Consider the following 24308-nt stretch of genomic DNA (forward strand, 5'->3'; position numbering starts at 1 on the left):
AGAAGCTAGTCACTCAATTACAGATTTTCCGTCTCCCTCTCCCCTTCAAAGTCCCTCATCTCCCTCCATCCCTTCCTTCCTCCCATCCTCCAACAAATCTTCATCAGATGACAGAATGAACAAGATTCTGTGTCAGGTGTGTTGGGGAGAGATAAGAGGATCTCCACATTGGCTTGGCCTATGGGTGTTTATCATTCCTGGGCATAATGTTCTTTTTTATTGCATGTGTATGCATTCCTTAACAGTATAAAATACTGATTTGTGTATTTTATACTTCATGGAAATTGAATCACATTTTGAGTACCCTTGTGATTCTTTGCTTAGTACTCCTTTGTTTGGCTCTCTGTCTGTCCTGCTGGGTAGGGCAGTCTTTTCCTCCAGTTCAGTCTTTTCCACAGCTGTATTGTATTCCACTGAGTGAGCACACTGCCTATCGGCATTCTTCCTATGGCATTTAGGTTGCTGTCTACTGAGGCCTTTCTTTACAAGTATCACCTCTTTCCGTCTTCACCATGACCTTTTCAGGGAGTTACTTTGATAATCCCCATGGTCCCGATAAGAAAACTTTTGACTTAGAGCAGTTTGGAAACTTTCTCACAGTAGTGAGTGGCAAAACTGGAATTTGAATCTGTGATCTTCTCACAAAGGAATCTTAGTTTATACCCACTTCGCCATCAGTCAGTATGCCATGTTTCATTAACATAATGATAGTGGATCCTGCCAGGGGTGACCTTGCAGTACCGGTGTTCTTTCAACAAACATGGCCTTTCTCTGAGGACAATTTGAACCAGCATCAAATGTTATTGGTCGTAGTTTAGTCCTTTGAAAACTACCATGTACGATATTATGCCGTCAACCAGAAATTTCATTTCCTAACCACAGTGGGTAGAAATTCAAGAGGAATAAGTCCTGACATAGTACAAGAGTTGGAAAAGTTTTCAGTAAAACATGAGGGAGACCGGGAGGCTTGGCCCGTGCTTTCCTGTCCTCCATAACATCTTATCAAAGTTGGAGTAACTCAGGAGTAAGTGTTGTCTTTCTTGGTAGGGACCAAAGTGACGGGCTGTGGAGTTTTGCTGCCTAAAGGGGTTTGTTATTTATTGCTAATGCTTTTCGAGCCTTTCTCTGTACAAGTAACACCATGTCCATTTTTCTTTCTTAACTGCAGTCAACTCCCATTTCTCCCCAAGCCTCTGACTTTTGTGAATCCAAATGCAAACACTCCTCTCTGGCTGCTGCTTCCTTCTTCTCCTGGGAAGTGTCCCTAGTTCACTCCAGCTCATTCAGATGGCATTTAAGAGACCAAAGTATAATTTTTCTAGTGGCAAAATACAGTATGAAGGAGGGGAAAGTTTTAATCAAGTGGGTGTATTCTCCAAGGGGAGAAAGTACTTCATTTTAATTCCTCATTTCCCTTTGATGAAGTTTAGTGAATTTTTATGATGTAGAATTTATAAGATGGCTGGGCTTAGGTAATCAGCTTTAATATTTATACTCTTAGGGAAAGAAATAGGAATCATTAGTAGGCATGCATAATTAATGAATAAATTATATTTCCCTTTGTTTTCTTTCAGGTATAAGGAAATGCTAGAACTAGTGATCTCACCCAGCCTTACTGTAAACAGCAGTTGTCCGGGGAAACGGAAGCTTAACTGCGCTGACGCTGATGTCTGGACTCTGAGTGACATAGAAGGTAGGCCTCCTGGTGTGAGTTTTGGTTGACCACTGGTGGTCCCTACTCACCCCTCAGAATATCATGAGGGACTAATGGCCTTAGACACGCATCCTTTCGAAAGTACTGCCATTATGACAATCTTTCCTCCCGCCGATCAGATTGTTGCCCTTAGACCAAAACTTTGGCATGCATTGCTAACAATTTTTTCTAGTCATTAGAGGTAAAAGTAGGCTCATTCGTGTTCTGAACGTCCCATCTTGGTCGCCAAATCCCAGAAATGCTGACACCTCCACAGACAGCTGTCAGTTTCAGGTGTGTCCCAGGCGCGGCCCTGGGTGTGTCCTGCAGGGTCTGGGTCTCCCGCTCTGACAGTTCTGTCCCTCAGTGGGCTCCTGCCATCGCCGCATCCAAGCAGGCGTCTTGTTTACGGAGGTTTGACGTTGGGACACAACTTGTCTGCCGTTTGCTTTCAGGTTGGGTTGGAGTCAAGGAAGCAGAAGAGAGTTAAGCTGTTTAAAAAATTATTGGCAAATGATGCAGCCGGACTAGTTTTCACTAGAACAATTCCAGCTATTGTTTGTTCTGTTTGGGATCTGTCAACCTTCCTGGTAGAGCACGGAGTTAGCAGAAGGCATTAAGCTATTATGTTTAGCCATTGGGCTTAACCCTTTACTGACCAGCTTTGGGATTTGCTGCTGGTGTTCTGGGACCCCAGGCTGTCTCTCCTTCACTGTCTGTGTTTGATGCCAGTCTCTATGGGGCACAAATCTTGTGTAAGTTGTGGAAAACCAGAGACTTGTGTCTGGTCGAATATAACATCATCAGGAATTTGCTTTTAAGCAACTCCAGGCTTCCGGGAGTAGTTATTACTGTCACCAAGACAATGACATTTCCCATGCATGCTGCTAATGAAGCTGAGATTTGCCTGCTAAAAGTACCACCGAGGGGGTCTGGGCTCCCACACCCTAACCACATGGTAGAGAACACACCCTCACTCTTCCTGGAACTTGGGCACGTCCATGTAAACATCCTGGGCTCTTTGAGAGTCTGAGAAAATTTATTGAGCCCTGTTGAAAGACAGTCCCCCTTTTCTCTCTGAGCAGAGGCACAAGTCTTCATTCTAGAGCCAGTAGGGATAGGAGAAGGGATAGACTGCCAAGTAAGGAAGACCCAAGTCTGAATCCCAGCCCCACTGCTTCCCAGCCGGATGATCTTGGGCAGATTGTTTAACCTTTCTGAGCCTCAGTTTCCAGGCCTGTCAAACAGGGGCATGACCATGACCCAGTTCATAGGGTGCTTACTGCTGCCTGGCACACCTCAGGGGTATAGTACAACAGTTGAGCTTATTACCCCATTGTCCTCCTCTGAATGAGTAACCACAGTGAATTCAGAATGGTGGTTGCAGACTGGCAGCACAGAGCCGCGCCTGGCCCTCAGGTTGCCTTTGTTTGGTTTACGCTACGTTTTAAGTAAAAGTGGACCTGTAGAAATCCGGAGAGTTCACAACAAAATTTGGATTTCTACTTTCTCTTGAAATGCCGACTGCTTTAGAGATGCTGGGACTATGTTCCCACCTGGCTGCCACTAGTGAGGGCTGAGAGAGGCAGTTCTCCTTCAGATGAGTCCCTGCCATTTCCCTTTGACTTTATATTTGTGAGCCCATACTTTGTACCAGATGCTTCAAAGCAACCTTAAGTGTTGATGAAGTCTCTTCCTCCTCCTCCATTATCATTAAAGCCAACATTTGGCATTTGCTATGTGCCAGGCATTAATGCATTAGCTCATTTAATCCCCAACTCGAAGAAGTGGATACTGTTATTAACCTCATTTTGCAGATGGGGAAACCGAGGCACAGAAAGATCAAGTAGCGTGATTGAGATGACACAGTTCAGTGATGGCCAAAATTTGAACTAGGAAGTCTGACTCCAAAGTCTATTCTTCCAGTCAATACACTATTATTCTCATTTAATTATTATTCCCCTATTAGGCTATAAGTCCACTTTACAGTTGTGGAAGTTGAGTAGCCAGTTTATAGTGATACAACTAGAGGCAGGGGCAGGAATCAAACCCAGGACCCCCAGCTCCAGAGTCCCCACTTCTAAGCTGAAGAATCACTTTCTGCCAAGCTACTAAGAGTCCTCAGACTATAGATGTCCATCCCTCACAGGGCTGGCATCCACAGATACACTGTCTCTCCTTTTCTGTGACTGGGAGCTTTCCAACATTTCCCACTGCCCCGGAGGAAGCTGGCTGCCCAGACCAGGGCTCTGGGGGCGGAGCAATGGGCCGGAGTGAGGTTGCTCCCAAATTCAGAGCAGGCAGGGCAGGCAGGGTCAGGTTACCCACACACACTCTTTTCTTCCTCTTGAGATGGGCGGTAAGCTCAGGGACTCGGCAGGGGACATTCCCCCCTAGCTGTGGCCTCAAGTGCCAGATTTGGCTGCCCTTCCTGCCTGGTCTCCTGGTCTCCTCCCTCCTGGGCCCTTCCTTCTGTTACAGAGTCGTCGTTGAGTGACTGCAAGGACCCAGCTCCCAGGCGGACCCCATGGAGGCAGGGGCCAAGGGGCCTGCACGGGGATTCTGCAGGGAATGTGGACCTAGTGGCTTCCATTGCTCAGCCTCTTAACAGTCATGAGTCCCTAATCTAGTGGCCTAACCTCTTTGGGGTTCATTTGTCTCATCTGATAAATGGGAATGATTATTCCACTGACCTCATTGAGTTGATGTGAGGATGAAGTGTATTAAAACAGGAAGATGACTTAGTATTTCTTAAAAGTGCAGAGTGAGACCTAAATCCCTTACCCTTGGCCACCAGGCTCACCTTGTCTGTCCCTGCCAGCCTCTCAAATTCCCTGTACCCTTTGCTCACTGGGTCCAGCCCTTGGCTTTTTTCTTTGCTCTAAGTCATAGGTGTGGTTCTGCCCCCAGGGCCTTTGCGCTTGCTGTTGCCTCTGCCTGCATCCGTCTACCCCCCATCTCTGCACCCCTCATCCTCTAGATCTCATTAGACAGATCTTCCTTAATGAAAGTAACTGTTCATTCATTCATTCATTCAACAGATGTTTATTCAGCCACGTGCCCAGCATGGTTTTAAGTACCAGAAAGACAGCAAAAACACCCCTGCCCTCCTGGGCCTACACAAGGTGCTGGAAGGGCAAGAGACTGATAATACCAGTAAATAAGCAAAATATATAGTATGTTGGATGGTGATACTTACTATGAGGGAAGAAGCAGGGAAGGAGGATAAAGAATGCAGGTGGGGTTGTCATTTTTGTTGGAGTGGTGAGGAAACATGTCCCTGGGAAGGTAACACAGAGCAGAGACCTGAAGTTGATGAGGGAAGCATTTAATGTCCATGTGGACAAAGAGCCCTGTAAGCAGAGGAAACAGCAAGTGCAAAGGCCCTGAGGCAGCAGTGTTTCCAGAGCACTTGAGGAGCAATAAGGAGGCCAGTGAGCAAGGGGGCAACCAGGGAAATGAGATCAGCAGGAGACAGTTCAGACCATGCCAGACTTCGTGAGCCACTGGAAGGATGTTTTGGCTTCTGTCCTGAGTGAGATGGGAGCCGTGGGAGGGTGTAGAGCAGATGAGAGCCGATCTGATCTCATATTGACAGGATCCCTCAGGCTGCACGGGAGAAGGGACTGGAGGTGGGGACAGAATGGGAGCCTGGAGACCAGTGGGGAGGGCGCTGCAATAAACCTAGTGAGAGGCAATGGGGGCTTGCACTGGGGCAGTAGATAGAGCGGCGAGAAGGGGTCAGATTCTGGACCAGTTTTAAGGGTAGAGCCAACAGACACCTCACAGCCTTTGCACACACTGTCCCCACAGCCTGGCATGTCCTTCCTTTCCTCTTTTATTCCGTGACAAATCAATTTCTATCCACCAGGTAATACACAGATACACAATTCTTATAAAAACTTGAAACCTCAAGCCAAACTCCCCTTTGCCACATCCACCCAGCTGAAGCCTTTTGGCCCCAAAGTCACCACTGTTGTATGTTGTGTACATGTTATTTAGTACCTTTCTCTATGCAATTACAAAGTGTCCATGTATATTTATATAATCTATGTGTGTATTTATATAGGTACATTTGTAAGTATAAATTTACTATAGAAATGACACTGTTGTTGAAAAAAAATTCGAAACACAAAAGCTGTCATATGATACATATTTTCTGTTACTTGCTCTGAGCACTCAAGATGCATTAGGTAATGATCTACCTCCTTTTCGTTTTAACTGAATAATACACCAAAGAATGACTGTGCCCCAGGTCACTCAGCCATCTCCTTGAGGGTGAACACTGAGGTGGTGGTTATTTTTTTTTGCTCTTGTGAGCAGTGCGGCCAGGGGTACCAATGTCTGAGCTGCAATGTGAACATGTGAGCTGTTTCTCTACAGAAGATTCCCAGAGTTGGAAATCAGCATAGGTTCCTTCCCCTTCATTTATGCCTTACAACCTCCCCCTTAGGCAGCATCACCTCTATCCCCTTGTGCAACCTCCCGGACCCCTCCACGGAGAGAGCTGGTTATTCCTCATTACGGCATTTCTCCCATCATGTGATCAGCAAATCGTTTGCGGGGCCTTCTGTGTACAAGGCCTGGGGATCTGGTGGAGAACCATGCCTGCCCACTGCCTGCCTTCAGGGGCTTTGCACAGCAAGGGTCACTCTGCTCCCTGGGGCACTTTTTGCATCTCCCCAGGGTGACTGCACATCACATCCTACAAAGTTTGAGCTCAGCAAGGCCACATTTGTATCATAGCCCCGTGAATTGCTCACTGTGTGAGCCTGGGCAAATTCCTACTCCTCTCTGAGCCTCAGTCTCCTCATGTAGATAATGAAGATACAAATGCCTAGATAATAAAGTGCATTTGTTGGGTAAATAGTTCCAGAATGCCTGCTGCAGGCCAGGCCCAGGTGTAGGTGCTGGGAATATATCAGTGAACAAAAACAGGCAGGTCCCCCTTCCCAGAGTGCATGTTCTAGTGGAAGAGGCAAATACTGAATTTTTAAACAAATACAAGATTTCAGATAGTGTTTGTTTCTATGAAGAAATAAAGCAGGAGTGTGAGAGAGTGCCCTACCTGCATGTGGGCCAGTGGCTAGAAAGGCTTTAGTGCTATAGTGTTAGAGGTCTTGCAGAGCATCTGACGCTAGGAAAACACACAGTAGAGGGTAGCAGTGCACATGGAAGCACCTGGGGACCTCATTAAATTGCAGATTATGATCCAGCCTGAGCGTTTGCATTTCTAACAAGGTCCCAGGTGATGCTAACGCTTCTGGTACACCAGCCACTCTGAGCATCAAGGTGCTAGCTTGGTGGTTCTCAAGTTCTCTTGTGCATCAAAATCACTTTAGAGGTTTTGTTAGCACACCGACTTCAGGGCTCCAGCTCCAGCATTTCTGATTCTCTCCAGGTTTGGGCTGGGGCCTGAGAATTTGCATTTCTAAAAAGTTCAGGGGCCAAACTCTGAGAACTAGGCACCAACTCTGGTATTCAACCTGATTGCACACTGGAATCTCCTGGGAAGTTTTAAATATTTTTTTAAATATTAATGTCCAGATCCCACTCCCAGAGAGTCTGATTTAATTGGTCAGAGTGTAACCCAGGCAACAGGATCTTTTAAAAGCTCTCCGGATGAGTTTATTATGCACCCAAGGTTGAAAACCATTGTTCTAGATGGTGAATTTCACTTCCAGGACAAAGACAATTTTTTACCCATATATATATATATATATATATATATATATATATTCAAATTTCTGTTCCTAGTTAACATGGTTCATGGTAAAATCCTTAAAAATTATTTATGAATGGATGGGTGGCTATATTAGTGGATGGATGGGCAGATGCATAGGTATATTGTTGGGTTGGGTGGATGGTTGAATACAGAGTGGTCCTGAGGATCACAGATACTTTAGGCTGATACTGGCTTTGAATCCTTAGTAAAGTTTCCTTAACCTCCCCCTGCCTCATTTTCCAAATCGATTAAGTACAGATAAAACTTTCTTGTTGGGTTGTTATGGAGAATAAAAGAGGTAAGACTCATGCAGTCCTTAGCATAGTGCCTGGCTTACAGGAACCACTTGAGAAATATTACTATTCAAGGGAACATTGGGTTTGAATTGTATCCCATCTTCTGGAAGAATGAGGGGGAAAGTCACAGAACTAAGAAAGCAAAGCTGAACAGAGAAAACTTTCTCTTTTAAAATGGTGCAGAAGGCAAGGCCATAATCTCATTAGTCGTTCCACCACCCCATGGAACAAGCCAGGCTGTCGTCTTCTCAGGCTGCCTGCTCCTCCCCTGCCCTGGGCATGGTAAGGTCTGATTTTCAGTTTCAGTCTCACCGGTTCCAGCCTGGAGCAGGCAGATTTTGATTCTTTCATCCAAACCAGGCTGAGCTGCCCAGAGCTTTGCCAGGGGCCTCACCTGGGAAGACACAGAACAGCTTCCCCTTTCTCACCTTTAAGCCTCTCGGCTGGCTTCCTGGGGGCCTTAGCACCCAGAATGACCTCTGCCTGCACGGAACAGAAACCACACCTCGTGGGGTACTGGTGTAGTGTTAAGGAGACTGCTGGTCCCCTCCTTATGGGGAAGGGTGCTGGCTATGATTAGTTATCTAATGTCAACCCTGGGTAAAAAAATCACCTGTGCCAGAGACCCTCCAACTTGGCACACCCTCCAGCCACTCTTTGCTGTATGCTCTTACCCCCATAATGTCACTTGCTTACTAACTTTTCTTTAAAACAGCGTTCTTTCAGTAAAGTCACTTTAAAAGGATGACTTAAATCCAGGTCCAGAAATGCCGTTATGACTTTGACAGTCGCGTCCTGAGTCTAATATGCATTAAAACGGATTGGTGACGATTTAAATAGAAGAGCATCTGTTTACGTACTCCTAAAATCTTTATCTTCTGGGATATGCTGGCCTCATTCCTTTCAGCCCTCAGGAACACCACCATGAGGGACAAATGTCTTGTTCACTGTCACATAGCCACTTGGTGACAGTCGAAGTTGGGACACACACTTCTGGATTCCTAATAGAGTACTACCTCCTATTGTCCCTGCCCCGGGTCTGGAGCAATTTAAACCACCCACACAGGGAACATGAGCTAATACGACTTATTGTCTTGCCCCTTTCATAGCAAAGACCTGCCTCAAGACATCTTGCACTAGAAATTGTCTCCTCTCACAGGGATCAGTTAGAAACAGCCCCTGGGGTCCAATTAGCCAACATAATAGTGGTTGGTGTTTTCAGAATCATTAGCTTCTTAATCCTCCCAGTGAGAGGTCAAAAAAGTGTGAACATTCAAATTGGGTTCACAGATTTAAGTGGCTTAAGCAAGGGCCCCAGGAGAATGGAAAGCTAGTAATAGCTCCTGTGTGTTGAGCAGTTACCATTTGGCAGGTACCTCTCTCCTGTCTTGCAGCAGCCCCATGAGTATGAGATGCTGCCCCATTCTGCAGATGTGAAAACTGAGGCTTGGAGACAGGAGGTGGCAGGCACACGGTCACATATTTACCCTGCAGCATGGTCAGGATTTAAATTTGGATCACACCCCTTAAGCCCACATGCTTTCTTTGGAAAAAACATTCCGTTACAAATTATGAGACTCAGGTTGTAGACCTGGCTCACAGTAGATACATGATCAACATGTGTTGAATTTCCAAGTGTGGTTTCTGGGGGCTTCCTAGACAGATGCACTCAGAGTCTGCACGGTAACGAGATCCGCAGGCAAATGCTGTGCACCTTCAGCTTCCAGTGCCCTGCTCAGCACCATCCACTTTCTTCCTTGGCCTCTGTTATAACTGGAATGAAGTGCTTATTTGTGTAATGATTTGTTTTCAGTCCATCTCCCCCACTAAATCAGAAGCCCCATAAGGGCAGGGACCCTGGCTGCTTTTGCTCATTATTGTAGTGCTAGCACATGCCTGGTACATGGGAGACAAAGAGTGACTGAGCTCATGCCAGAGGCCCTGCCCATCTGTTCAGCTGATTCTTGTCCCTTCACCCATAGGAAGCTGGGAAGGAAAAGGAGGCTTAGAGCTTTAAATTCAGAAGTGAACAGAAGAGGATGTCTGCCCCTCCCCACTTGAAAGCTAGCTGTCCCCTTCCATGTGCCAGCCACTCTCCCCTGTGACACATGGTGCAGCTTGGAGTAAATAGGTTTGGCTATGTTGAGTCAGGTCCCTGGGGCTGCTTTCACCACTGGCCACATGGATGTAAGTCACCATCAGTGACTCCTCCGTTGACTTCTACCTCGTCCATCATGGTAAATTCAGTGGCACTCACCAGGTCGAGGACAGGAAGCTGTGATCAGTGGGAAGCCCATCTGCACTAGCCAGGCGCCAGATCCCACCAATATGAGAGAGGGCTGCTGCTGCTAAATATTATGTCTTTTCCACCCTGATGACTCTCGGGGTGCATTTAAAGAATGGAATCAAAGAGTCATTGGCACCTTGTGCTGATGGCCCCGTGTTTGTGATGGAGTGGCCATGAGAAGTATGACCGCTGCCCCAAGATTGCCAGCATGCTTGCCCCACCCCGCTGCCAGGGTCCATAACACTTTGGCCTCATGCAGGGGCACATGGCCACAGCGCACACCCGTCCTGTCCTCTGGGGAGCTGTGGTACGATGGCCATGCTGCTGTCCAGAGCATCATGCCCACATCCGAGGGCACCGCCCTGGCTGGACAGGATTATTCCTGAGCTGCATGGATAGCTCGCTGGCCTGGCCTCCACCTTGTCTGTCTTGCTCTGACTGCCACCTGGAGAGAGCTGTCAAATGCAGTGGCATCCAGAAAGTTGTGAAGCAGGGGTGGGAGGGGGATTCACTGGAAGACATCTGGGCTGCAGTGAGTACCAGGTTGTCGCCTGGGACTTGAGCAGTGATGCCCACTCCCCCGCCTTCCACTTTGCCCCCACGACCGCTCTGTCAGGCCCACTTCCTAATATGCAGACAATGTGTGGCTCAACTGCAGGTGGGTCTCCTGGTCCTCACGACCTCCAAAAACTAATAGCCCTGGACCAGAGGGAGAGAGCAGAGGGAGACAGAGGCTCTCTGCTCCTGGGCAGTCTCTGCCCCACCCATGTACCCAAAGCACTGAGCGCTGCTGCCCCTGACACAGTCCCACCCCAGGCCCCCTGGGGAAGGGAAGGAATTGAGAGGCCTGCTGGGTCAGCTGCCATCAGGATTCTCTGTAAGGTCTACCCCATCCTTAGCTGGGAGAAAAGGAGGAAGGGAAGGGGGAGACCATTCCTATATAATACACCCATTCTCTAGGTTTTCAATTCCCCCAAGGCTTCTGGGACGAAAAAGGTAAATGAGATACCAGTGGAAAAAAAGATAAAAGCTGTGTGTTTCAAAATCACACAATCAGCAAAAGGGAAATCTCTTCTACCGAGTGCCTATTTTCTCTCTTGCACAGTCTTCCCAGGGGCTGCCAGGGTGGGAATGGGCAAGTATCATAGGTTTGCACAACAGGAGAGGATGACCTGCCTGTGTGGGGAAGATGACTCAACAATTCAGAACAGAGGATGCTGGAGGGCGGCAAGCATGCCAATCCCAGCCCGGAGGGTGCGGGGAGAGAGGCTTCAAATTTACAGCATGCCAAGTTAATCTGAGCCCATAGGAATGTTTCCATAGGTCTAGATTTTTATGAATATTTACATATTTATTAAAGAAAACATATTCAAAATGTTTAATTCAGTAACTGATGTATTACTAAACACACTCGAATCACGGGCGTTTACCAATAATGAGACTGTGGCTGCTTCAGAATGAGACAGTTCATTCTCTGGTCCTGGGGGAGGGTGAAGAGGGGGATGGGGGCCCTGCCTTGGGCAGCACAGCCCGAGGGGAGAAACTAGCGACCAGTGAGCCCCTCTGTGTGCCTGCGGCTTTCCTTGCTGTCAGACCATTGCTGTTTCAACTTTTTTTTGATAGGACACATAGTAAGAAATGTATTTTTACACTGCCTTTGGCACGCATGCGCGCGCGCACACACACACACACACACACACACACACACACACACACACACACACTCTTTCCTGTCTGTACCTGGAACAGAAGTTTCACCCAGTTCCTCCTTGCTATGGACAATACATGCCGATATTGTCTATTTGATTTTATTGTTGGATTCTAGCTCCACTTTCTAAGATTTCAGGATTTCACCCTCACCCTGAAGTTTGGGACTCCAGCAGAATCTGACTCAGCCAGGGGACGTGTCTAAGGGAATGGACTCGGGCCTCAAATAGCCCATGGGTTCAAGTCCCAGTTCCCGTGCCCACAGGCTGTGTGGCTTGAGCAGAGCTCTTAGCCTTCCCCAGTGTCCTCATCCATGCAGTGGGGAGAATGACACAGCCTGCCTGTGGCACTGTTGTGAGGAATAAATGAGGTCATGCATACAGGGGTAATGCAGGGCCTGGCACGTAGTGCCCTTCTAACTGGATGCCAGTTGCTATTAGTCTGATGATTGTCATCATGGCCTGCAGTGTCTTGGTTGCAAAGATAAACTCCCAAGCCAGACCACCTGAGTTCCAATCACAGATCCACCCCTTATCATCTGGGTGGCTTTGGGTGGGTTACGCAAACTCCCTGTACCTCCACGGGGACGTGAATAGAACCCTCCTTCCTCATGGGGGGATGATGAGGATTAAATTATTAGTCCAGGACAGTACTTAGAAGAGAGCTTGGCATCTAACAGGCCCTGGGGAAAGGAGGGGTGTGCTCGCCCCCTTCTCATTTAAGCCTCATGCGTCCCTCATTTCCCAAGAGGGAGCTCCGTGGCCCAGACTCTTAGCAGCCTGCCCAGAGGCTCACAGATCGTGAGGTAGAGTTGGAATGGTAGCTGGTCTGCCCAGCCTCCAGCTCAGGGCCTGAGAGAGGCTCAGAGCTCTGGGGACGGTGAGCATTTCTCAGGAGGCACCGGGAACACCCCAAGCCAGGGCGTGTGGAACCGCAGGTTGGTGCGATCAGTAGGCATGTTATCTAGTATTTGCTAGGGCTGCACAGTGAGGACTTTGAGTTGTGCTGTTAAAGGTGATATAGCACAAAATACTCCCCAGGGAACTGCCCATCTGTAAAGTTATCCTCAGGAAAACATCTTTCCCACTTAACTCTGTCACCTTTCTGTCACCTCCTGCATGAGGGTCTCCCGCTGATGGATGTGGTGTGCCCAGGGTAGATAGAGAATATGCAGGGATACACTTGAATCGAGAGCTCAGGCCTCTTCCATCTCCCTGCTGCACACACTAGCTGGAGCCTAGGAGATGACCCCAGGCGTGTCTTCCCCTAAGTGCTGAGCCAACCCCACCAGGACCCCGAAGACTGAAACTGCAGAGGGAGGGGAGGAACATCACAGTGATGTCATCGGGAGAAAGGAACTAGATGTCGGGTAATCAGAACCAAGCAGTATCTGTTGCTGTGGCATCTTTGGGGGTGCCTTAGAGGAGGGAAAGGGGTGGTTCTCCACCCAGGGGCAGAAATGGCACCAGCTGAGGAGTCAGGTGACCTGGCTCAGGTCCCAGGTCCCAGCTGTGCTGCCATCTAGCCATGTGCCCTGGCTCAAGCACCTTCTTTTTGTCCCTTTGGCCTCAGTTTCTTCATCTATAAAATGGGTAGGAGGGAGAGACTCCGCTCTGTTTCCAGACACTACAGCTTCTTCTATGTAGTCCTTCAGTTAGTACCTGGAGACAAAGCTCACCAGAAAGGATTTTCAAGGAAAAGGCTAAGATGTGTTGTGCCTTGGATAAGCTTTGGTGGTTGAGAAACTCCCCAGCAGCAACTCTCTTAAGTTTCTCCCCACTTAGGTCGTCATCTGAAGCCACCACTTCTGCGGAACACCGCTCTGACGGCTGCAACCCTTCACATGTCTCTTTCCCCCCCGCAGGCATCCCCACATCGGTCCCTCCGAGCGTGTCCCCGCTCTTCGCAAGGTGAGTTCTCTCGCCCTGGCTCCTTCGCAGGCCCTCTCGCTTCTTCTTCCTTGGAGGCCAAGGCTGTAGAGCCAGGCGCCCTGGAGAGGGATCCCAGCGCCAGCACTTACCAGCTGAGCCACCTTGGGCAGGCAGCCCCACCGCTGGGCCTCAGTCTCCCCGTCCAGGAAGTGGGAGAGTCAGGGTACCTGCCCCTGTAATGAGCTGAAATGTAAAACGTGCTTAGAACATGGACAGTATTCTGAGTGTTGGCTGTGATTCTCTTCCTTCTCTCCACCTCCCTCCTTTCATCTCTCTTCCTGCTGCAACTTTCACCCAGCACTGCTCAATGCCAAATCCCCTACCAAGCCCTGGAGACTCAGAAGTGAATGAGACACAGCCCCTGCCCTCAGACAGTTTCCAGTCTGTGGAGGAGACAACCAGTTCATCAGCGAGCTCAACACAGCGGGCAGCATAAATGTTCCTCCAAAGGTGTGCAAGGGGCAGAGCTGTGATGGACACAGCTTCCTGGGAGACAGCTGCCAGTGTGGCCCCGCTGTGTGAGAAGCCCTGGCTTTGGCTTGGCCTGGCCTTTGGTCAGTGGGCCCTCTGTCTAGAAGGTCAGCTTCGCCATATGTGGACACACCCCTCCCCTGACAACACTGGAGAAGCTGTTTATAAGGAACATACTTTCTCAGGCTCCCTTTCCCTCTTGATGTCTTGGGGATTTCTAGGAGCAACTGAGATCTGTTAAACCTTCCTAAGTTTTCTTTAAAGCCTCAGGGTTAAAGAGTTCCACTACCTTTTCTCTGGGTTTTCATTTTAGCCCCCATTGAATCTGAGTAGGGTAAATTGGTTTTGATGGGAAGCAGGAGTTGATCATCTCAAATTTCTACCTTCTAAGGACAGGTGTAAATTGGGAACATTTTCAAATAAGGTCCTCTGCTCAGCACTAAGTCCAGACCCACTGGATACGTTCTGAGGCGCCCCACGGAGCGGGAATGTTGGCCAATGAAATGCCTTCTGGTGTTGGTTCCGGCATCTCCAGCTCACCTGAGTTTCTACGCATTTTGGAACAAGTTCTCCACCCTTCATCAAAGTTGTGGTCAGAAACGAAGCAGAGCTTGAGAACACCTTTTTATGGCTCCATAAACTTCTGTATCTATCTCACACCTGTCATGAGGCTCCATATAGAGGAGGAACTCTGGAAACAAGCAGGTTTTAACTAAAGTGATTTAACCGAAATGGATTCAGATACAGATTTGGGGGTCTCATTAACCTTTACTGGTAAACATGCCAGTTAGAGTAGTTAAATACAGGATGTCAAGTGCAGATGGCTCTAGCATCCCGGTAAGTGAGCTAAAGGGAGAGGGTGGCATAGCGGAGTGGTCAAGGCATGGCCCCCAGAGCCCTTCGAAGGCTGTACCAGCTGTGCACTTCCAGTACATCGGTCTCTCCTGCCTCAGCTTTCTTATCCATAAAATAGGGAAAAGGAAGAGCAACTACCTCCAGGGTTGTCAGAGCTGTTGTAAGGTTTGAATGAGCGATCCACGTAGAGCGATTAGGACATTGCCTGGCATGTGATAGATACAAGAATTGTTAGCTGTTTTTATCCATAAATGAGGTGGGCCCAGTAGGGACTGAGGTAGACAGAGTACGATAGCCCTTCATGGAACCACTCAAATTCAGCCGACAGCGCTGCATAGAAGTGCAGACCTAGGCTTGCCAAAGCATCTGCTTTACAAGAGAAGGGGAAAGTGTGTGTGTGTGTGTGTGTGTGTGTGTGTGTGTGTGTGTGTGTGTGTGTGTGTGTGTGTGTGTGTAACCTCCTGGTTTTAAAGTACTGACAATGAATTCAAATTTTAAAAATAAATAACTGCATTGGCCAAAGGAATTATATCGACAGATCCATGAGCTGCATCTGGCCCCTGGACCACAACCTTGGCCTCTTCCTGACAGAACAGCCCGCCTTGACTTTATTGCTGCCTGTAGGGCTGGGCCAATCCCATTTCTGTAAGTGAGAAGCAGCAAAGCTTCATGATAACAGGTATGGGCTCTGGAGTCAGACTCCCGAGTTTAAATTCTAGATTTCCCATTCTCTAGCTGTGACTTCAGATCTCTGAGCTTTGGTTTCCTCTTCTCTAAAATGCTAGTTATAAGAGCACCTATTCCAGGAAGTTAATGTGTGCATCTGATGACATATGACGCATATACTGGGCCTGTGTGACAGAGTTTCTGAGACTATGGTAAGAACACGATTGGTTGCAGTCGTTGTATTACAGATGTCTTGGGTAAGTGGCCCATTAAATCCTAGCCCTTCAGGGAACCTGTTATTCATCATTCAAATAGAGTGCAGAATCCATGTGTGTTCTTTGGTTGAAAGTAACAGAAATGGATTCCAGCTGATGTAAGCCCCAAGGACCTTTCTTGGAAGATCTGGAGTAGCTCACAGGGTAAGCAAAAGTTGAATAATCAAGCCTTGAGAAAGACCAAAAATAGGACAGCTTCTGGAATCCAAACAATAGGAAGGAACTAAAAGGCAGGTTCTTCAGAGTGTAGATGTTCAAATGAATTATTCAACTCAAGATTTAAATTCCCAGGACACAGTCTGATTGGATGATCTGGAATCATCTGCCCACCCCTTGGCTTAAAGCAAGGCATCTTGATTGACAGTCCTACAGTCAACTGGGAAGGTGCCTAAATCAGCATAGATAGTCAGGGTGGGTAGGCTGTGCTGCAGGAATCAGTAAACCCTGGTCTCAGTGGCTTACCACCAAAAAAGGTTGGCTTCCTACGTCCAAGGTGGATGGGATGAAACTCTCCAGCACAGCTCTCCTCAAGGCTCTGGGACGTGTACAAATAATAGCTCTTTCATCTCAATCTGTGCCCTTGACAGTTGCTGCCAAAAGAAAAGAGAGGCCAGGAGGGTCACAGGGGATGGCTTTATTGACCAGAGCTGGGAGTGCCTTTTACATTCTGTTGGGCAGAATCCAGTCACATGGTCAAATCTGACTGAAAGGGAAAGAGGAAATGTAATCTTCTTGGTGCCCAAGAAGAAGAAAATGAAATGGGGTTTGGCAAACACCTGTTATCTCTGCCCTGGAAAGCCTGTTTGGAAACACCCAAAGGAAAATGGTGGTGTTGATACCAAAATAAGGGGAAAGGCATAAAAGGCTGGGCCCAGAGATTTAATCTTCTCTCCTTCCATGCAGACCTTGTGCACGTGTCCTGCCCAGCCAGCCTCCCACAGCCATGGCGGCCTACGGCCAGACACAGTACAGCACGGGGATCCAGCAGGCCGCCCCCTACACGGCTTACCCACCTCCAGCACAAGCCTACGGGATCCCTTCTTACAGTGAGTAACAGACCAAGCCCTTGCCTTCCCCCGGGGTCCCCAACACCATGGTCTTTCTTCTACCCTATTGCCTCAGTTAGATGCCAAATGATAAAGGCAGCCGGCCTACTTTTGGATTAGAGATAGAGAAGGACAGACACTTTACTATGGTTTGAGTTCTACAGACTATATCGAGGTCTCTTTTGATTGCAAGAGTAAGAAACTTAACTTAAGCTGGCTTAGGGAAATGGAAGTTTAATGATTCACATGCTGGGAAATCAGGAGGTACAACTCACATCAGGTATGGCTGGATCCAGGTGCTCACAGAGACACCCAGAATAATGTTGGACCAGATGGTGGGACATCCTGTGATCCAGGCAGGTTGACACGTAAAATTGAGCATCATACTGCTTATGGCTTTTATTCATACTCGTCCTTCACATCCTAACTAATAAGTCAACCAAAGTCTTTTGGCAGCAAATGACAAAAATTCAGTGCTAACTAGCTTAAGGAAATAAGGGCATTCATTGCAAACATAACTGAAAATGAAACATCTTAGGGCACAACCTTCAGGCAGGGTTGAATCTGGATACTGAAGTGATAATATCAGGAATTAGTCTCTCTGCTTCCCTTTGTGTGGGCTCAGGCAGGCTCTCCCACCGTGGTGCCCACTTTCGAAAGCCCTAGCAGTTCCAAGCTGTAACTTCCCAAAGAAGATAGAGCCACTCCTGTCTAGGACTTACTGCACTGTCACAGGTATTTCTCTGACTGGACCCCCATAGCCGTCCCTGACCCAGACAATGAAATGCTCTAGACGGCCACATTTGGTCACATATCCACCCATGGAACCAGGGGTCAGGCCAAGCTCACTCAAGAAAACTAATCTGAATGGGAGAAGGGGTGATCCCCAAAAGAGAAAGGAGGTGAGCAGAAATCACAGATGTCCAGGCAGATGGCTTTCTGATCCATGCAACTCTGTACGATCCAGTGGAGAGAACATAATGTTGGTAGGCCCAGAGACCCCCTTCCAGATCCAGCTGCCTCTGACTTCTCCTCAGTTTCTTTTTGTTAAATTAATATGTTCATCTAATCTTCCCAACTAGATGGTGTGATTTGAGTTCCCTGAATCTTGTGTATTTTTTTCTCTTCTTCTCCCTCTCTATGTATACCCTGTTCTTGTGTTCATTCATTCATTCATTCATTCATTCAGCATTGGGTCACATGCCAGGCATACAGTGGTCAAAGAAACAGAACAGGCCCTGTATTTGTTGAGCTTATAGTCTAGACCAGAGGCTGAAAAGTGAAGGCTGATTGGACTTTTTTTAATATACTTGACATTTAAAAAATAATTGCCGATTTTGACATGAGAAAAGTTTACATAAAAATTCACATTTCTAATGTCTTTTTTAAAAATCAGGTGATTGGGAAGCCCTGGGCCCATATTTCTTTGTGTTAGAAGTGGGTAGCACCCAGTAGGCCTGTCCCTGTTAGCCTGTTTGCCATGGTCCCCACCCAACCCACGTCACTCACTTGAATTGTCTGCCTGTCTCCCAAAGACATTTGAGTTTGCAAATCCCTGGTCTAGAAGGAGAAAAAAATTAAATTAAAAAATGTTCATGTCTTATTTCAAATTATGATGCATGATGTAAAGGAAGAGGATGTTGTGAGAGAGAGCAGAACAAGGATGACTTACCTTAGGTTCCGGTGCCAGGGAAGGCCTTTCAGATGAGAAGCTGATTCAGCTGAGAACTGAGCTATGTACAAACCCAGGAGGGACAGCGTCCAGGCAGAGGGGACCAGCCATGCGGAAGGAATTCTGCCAGTTCAAGAAGCCCAGCAGCTGAAGCACAGTGGGGAATGGGGTGGGCGGAGTGGGCAAAGCCAGAGGACTGGAAGGGATTTGGGCTGTTCCTCCAAGGGAAACAGGAACTCACTGGCAGGTTTATAAGCTGAGGGCTATATGATACAATCTGGGTTTTTACAGCCACCTTGGCTGCCATAGGGAGGTTGGATTGGAGGAAAGCAAGGGGAGGAACAGGCAGGCCAGCTGAGGAACTGATAAGGTCTGGGGTGGGATACTGGTGGAGGCCTGGGCAGGGCAGTGGACAGACAGAAGCAGACAAACTCAAGCGCAGTTCTGGAAGGAGGAGCACCAAGTCCTGTGGGGCATCAGTTAGGCTGATGGGAACAGTCACTGCTCTTGAGTCACTGCCACCCACAGTTCTCAGTGCTCTGTGTCCATTAGTTTCTTTAATCCTCCGCCCAACCCCACAGGGAAGGCCCCATCATTATCCTCTCTTGAGGGATAGATAAATGGAGTCCCAGAGAGGGTCCACAACTGCCCCAGAGTCACCCAGCTGGTTGGTGGCAGAGGTGGAATTAAACCCAGGCAGCCAGCTCTGGAATCCAAGCCCTTACCTGCTGGCCTCTGCTGCCGGAGCCTGCATTCTGCATTCTGGACATCTGGGGAATGGCTGTGACAGACCTTGGCCAACAGGTGTGGGCATCTTTTCTAACTTTCTATCTGTCCTGTGCTAGCTAGAAGACTTGTGATACAATCACAGGTAAGTTACCCAACCTGGCTGATGGTCAAGAAAAATGAAGCCAAATTATTTTTCAGCATGAAAGAGAAAAATAGCTCTGTTCCCAGACTAAATATGGCATCAGGTGGAAAATAACTAGGTTCAAAGTCATTGTACAGTCTCAGTTACTTTCAGAGGGTCTGTTGTCGGACCACACAACTTTGGTGGTTAAGATCGCATGTTCACATCCCACCTCTGCTGCTTGCTGGTCCTAAAACACTGGGCAAACCATCTCGGTTTCCTCATTCCAGTTAGAGTGATACTAAGCTTGTCTTCACAGTTGTTGTGAGGATTAAATGAGAAAGTCTATATAGGAGGTCAACTACCTTTTTCTGTAAAGGGCCAGATTGTAAATATTTTAGGATCTGTGGGCTATGCAGTCTCTGTCACAACTATTCACTTCTGCCATTGGAGCATGAATGCAGCCAGACAATATATAAATTAATGGGTGTGTCTGTGTGCCAATAAAACTTTATTTGCTCAAGCAGTGGGCCGATTTGGCTCATGGACCATAATTTGTCAACCCCTGATTTATATGAAGAGCTTAGTTCACAAGGCCAGCCCAAGTTCAATCAGTGCAGTAGGAGCCAGGCTGCTACACAGACCCAGAATGTCACTGAATAATGACAGGTAGGATGAAAAGCTGTTTCCCTTCGCATAGGCCTGTGCCCAAGTAAGCAGTGTTTGCTCATCGTCTGGACAAACCTTATTGAATCTTGTTAGGAAACTTTTCTCATTGCCCCTTGGCAAATAGCATTATTTACCTTTGTTTAAATAGCTCCAGGGAAATAACACAATTGAGCAAACTAGAGGCAAGGAAGTCAGGAATATTGAGTCTTTTTTTTCTCAATTTATTAAGCAACACTTAAGAATAGGTAGCAACTTAAAGAAGCATATAGAAACATGTAGAAGCATAACACTACAAACACCCATGAACTGACCGCCCAACTTAAAGAATAAAAAATAAAGGAAGGTTATCTCTCTTTCTTCTCAGAGATACCCACACCTCTGCTTTTGGTGTTTATCATCCCTCTACATTTCTCTAAGTAGAAGAGAGGTCAGCAAACTTTTTGTAAGGAGCCTGGTGGCCAGGCAGGAAGCATGAAGTGGACCACATGTGCTTAAAGCCCTCTTGACCTGCCTTTCCCTTCCCTAATATTAATAGTGCTCTAGTATGTTAAAAAAAAAAGTCAGTACAACTGCAGTGAGAAAATAGCACCTTGAAACCAGCCTCAGTGTCTTGGAGGCCATACAGGTTCCACGCTGACCTGGGAAACACACGAAATGAGGAACCTCTGGAGACAGTCTGTCATCACCTGGGAATGCACACGCAGTATTGCTAGACCATCTTGGTGCTCAAGAGAAACTGTGAATCCATATTTTGGTGGATACGTCCTGATTTTTTAAACAAAAGCAATTAATTTCAGATTTTCCTTGAAAATATGCAGGCCAAGCAAAATACAACTGTAGGCTAACTTCAGCCTACAAGTCACCGGTTTATGACTCCTGGCTTAGAAACTGATAAAATTACGTGCTGTCTTGATTCAGTAGCTCTTCAGCAGATGACAAGGAAGCATCCTAATCATGTGTCCCTGGTGCTTCTTTTTCCTCCCTCCAAAAGGCATCAAGACAGAAGACAGCTTGAACCATTCTCCCAGCCAGAGTGGATTCCTCAGCTACGGCTCCAGCTTCAGCACCCCACCCACTGGACAGAGCCCATACACCTACCAGATGCACGGTCAGTGTGGCGCTGTGGCCCCTCCCTGCCCATCTCTCAGGCACTGCCTGAGTTGGTGTCCAGTCATTCATTCATTTATTCAGCAGATTTATTGAGCACCTACTATGTGCCAGGATCTATCTCAAGTAGTGGAGTTACAGTGGTGGACAGAATAGATAGGAGATCTACCCTCGTGGCAAATACATGGCAGAAGGGAGATTGACAGTGAACAAGGTAACAAACAAACAGACTAGTTTTGGAAGGGGTTAAGTGCAATGAAGCAAATAACATAGTGTTTGGATAGAGAGTCATGAGCAGTTGAAGGGTCAGGAAATCTGGGATGTGTAACTTTAGACAGAGTCATCAGGGAAGATTTTTAAGATTTAACATTGGACAGAGACCCAAAAGGAGAGGCAGAGCCATCCACGTGCAGACCCGGAGGAAGAACATTCCAGGCAGAGGGGTTAAGTAATGCAAAAGCTGTATGACGAGAAATGTCGGGATGTGTGTGAGGCACAGAGTGGAGACCAGCTAGGCGAGAGCTGGGTCAGTGGGATGTGAGAGAAGAGAGTCTTGGAGAGAGAGAAGTGCATGGTCCTGACAGCTGTGGGTAGGAGTGGGCTTTGGTTTTAAGTATGGTGGGACACGCAAGTCCACTGTAGACTCCGAGGAATGCTGGGGGTTGGGGATAGACAGGGAAAGGAGCTGTTATTCCAGGTAGGAGGTTTGTGGCTCTGCGTTCCCATAGGGCGGCTATAGAAAGGAAGGGAAGAACTTCAGTGTGTAACGCCCACTCCACACCCTGAGAAACTGGCTTTCTGGTTTCTCCTGTGCCCATCTCCACTTTTACCATCCAAGGACCCAGCTCTTCTCTGCAGCCCTCTGGGAGCAGGATGGGGCTGATGCATGGAGCAGAGGGCTGATGGCAGTCATTTAGGGGATTCTCATCTTGTTTTATTTCTCCTTTAGAGAAATCTGGTAGAAGAGAACATTCAGGGTCTGAAAACTAATATGCAAAAATGAAGAGGTAAAGACAAGGCCATGGGCTAATGAGTAATTGCACTTTTCTTTAAAAAAAAACTGTTCTCAAGTATTCTCACTCCATCTTCTTTAATTAAGGAAGCAATCAAAATGGATATCCAGGGCAGCCTTTCAGGGAAAAACATTGTAAAGGGGCAGCAAATAATCTTAGGGACATGTGCAGAGAAAGGGAGGGATGAGCATCAATGGAGGGATGAGCCCTTGGAACAGCTCCCATGCGAAGTCCCGCAGCAGAGTTTGTGGGTGACACCGTCAGCTAATAATGACCACTCGCATGGTGTCGGATGGATCACCTTATACAATCTTCACAACACTCCGAAGTGTTAATACTGTTTTAAAATAATAAAATAATTCCTATTTTATGGAATAGGAAACTGAGGCATAGAGAGAATGATTGATTGGCCCAACATCAGGACAAAGAGTTGAGATTTTCCTGCAGGTGCAATGGGAAACAATGTGCTGAGTCTGTTAGGGCTCTAGTGGAATCCCACCTCCAGTCTCACCCAAAGCCCAAGTTCTGTGCCATGGCACTCTCCTGCCTTCCCTGCTTCTGCTGTCCCCTGTCTCCCTGCAGTGACCTTTCTGAGTCCCACTAAAGAGAACAAGGTTCTGGGACCCATCCCCAAGTGGGGAGTGAATTATGATACTAAATCTGACAATAAGGCCTGTATGACACTGAATTTGACCTTGGAAATTAGTCCATCTCAAACCAGTTATTCACTCTGCAAATAGGAGCTGACTGCCTCAGGGCTTCTGAGGCTTCAAGGTCGAGCAGCAAACACAGTCCACCCTCCCCCATTCTCACATCCACCTCCCCCCCATCCAAACCCTGCATCTGTCTTCATTCATTGGATGTTATTGAATACCAGCTCAATGCTTGGCACCCTTTTAGTCCCTAGGGACACTGTAGTCAACAAAGATAATTCCGTCATGGAGAAAGACAGACAATAATCAATTAACAAATAGATAGATCCTTACAGGTTTTGATAAAGCTTATGAAAGACAAAACCAGGGCCATGCGAGGGTAGTGAGGAGGGGAATGGTGACTGACATTACCCAGGGGGTTAGGGAGAACTGAACGGTGAAAAGCAGAGCTAGCCTGAGCAGCTGGAGACGGGCAGCCTGGGCAGAGGGAGCAACACAAGAGCAAAGGCCCGGAGGCAGGAAAAGGCTCCCAGTGTTGAGAAACCCCAGAGGAGACTTTTGAATCTGAGCATAGTAAGTAAAGGGAGATGAGATTGGAAGCTGAGTCTCCCTGAACCAGGACATACAGACTCTGCTATTTCTTCTCTGGTCCTTAGCAACCAGGAGGTAGGCATCATCATCTCTGCTTTACATACAATGAAAGCGGGACTCAGAGACAGGAAAAGACTTGCCCAAGGTCACAGGGCCATTAAGTGTTCAGAGCTTCCGATTCAGGTTTCTAGAATTCCAGAATCTGTGCTGTTTCCTCCGAGAGCTATTTTCTGGACTCCTTTAGGATTCCAGATAACCATCATAAGCTCCATGTGTACACCATTGCCCTTAATCCTCCCAATAGCCCTATGACACAGGTTCTGTCATTATCCCCATCTTACAGGTGGAGAAACTGAGACACAAAGGGTAAAGTAACTTGCCCAAGGTCACATGGCCATGGCAGTGGGATTTCAAGCCCAGCAGTTGCATTCCAGAGTGCACAGGCACATAACCCCCACACCATCCTGCCCTCCGCACTCTGTAGGTTCATCCAGGCAGTGATTCCCCGTGGATGAGCCCTGGCCTAGACACTACCCCCACCACACACTTCAAGCCCCACCAGCCCCTCACAAATATGAAAACATCTCCTGCTCTGTGCCCTCCCAACCATGGGAATAATCCAGGTTATTTTCTCATCATCCTCAAGGCCCAGATGCCAGAAGGGCTCCAGCAGCAGCTGGACTTTGTCCCAATTAACTGCCTTCAGTCTGATGCTAATGGCCATAAACTGCTCTTGAGACAGCCCAGGCATTTTGCAAGCCTGACATATTCCTCCTTAAGTATTTTTTTCAAGCACACACA

At 47.6% G+C, this 24308-nt stretch overlaps 1 protein-coding gene across 4 annotated transcripts in view; it reads left to right on the forward strand.

The window, feature by feature from the left end:
* The window catches only part of EYA2 (EYA transcriptional coactivator and phosphatase 2), a 217088-nt gene that overhangs the window by 67802 nt on the left and 124978 nt on the right, over window positions 1–24308 (forward strand). For 2 of the 4 annotated variants that reach the window (XM_057503051.1, XM_036902084.2), the window contains 4 exons: window positions 1575–1693; window positions 13573–13618; window positions 16810–16952; window positions 21135–21251. In XM_057503051.1, the coding sequence (XP_057359034.1) occupies window positions 1585–1693; window positions 13573–13618; window positions 16810–16952; window positions 21135–21251 (415 nt within the window). In that variant the 5' untranslated portion in view covers window positions 1575–1584. Of the gene's footprint in view, window positions 1–1574; window positions 1694–13492; window positions 13619–16809; window positions 16953–21134; window positions 21252–24308 lie in introns of those variants that run through there. The other 2 variants (XM_036902086.2, XM_036902087.2) reach the window with 2 other exon arrangements.

The sequence above is a fragment of the Manis pentadactyla genome, chromosome 5 (assembly GCF_030020395.1).
Source record: "Manis pentadactyla isolate mManPen7 chromosome 5, mManPen7.hap1, whole genome shotgun sequence".
NCBI classification, from domain to species: domain Eukaryota; kingdom Metazoa; phylum Chordata; class Mammalia; order Pholidota; family Manidae; genus Manis; species Manis pentadactyla.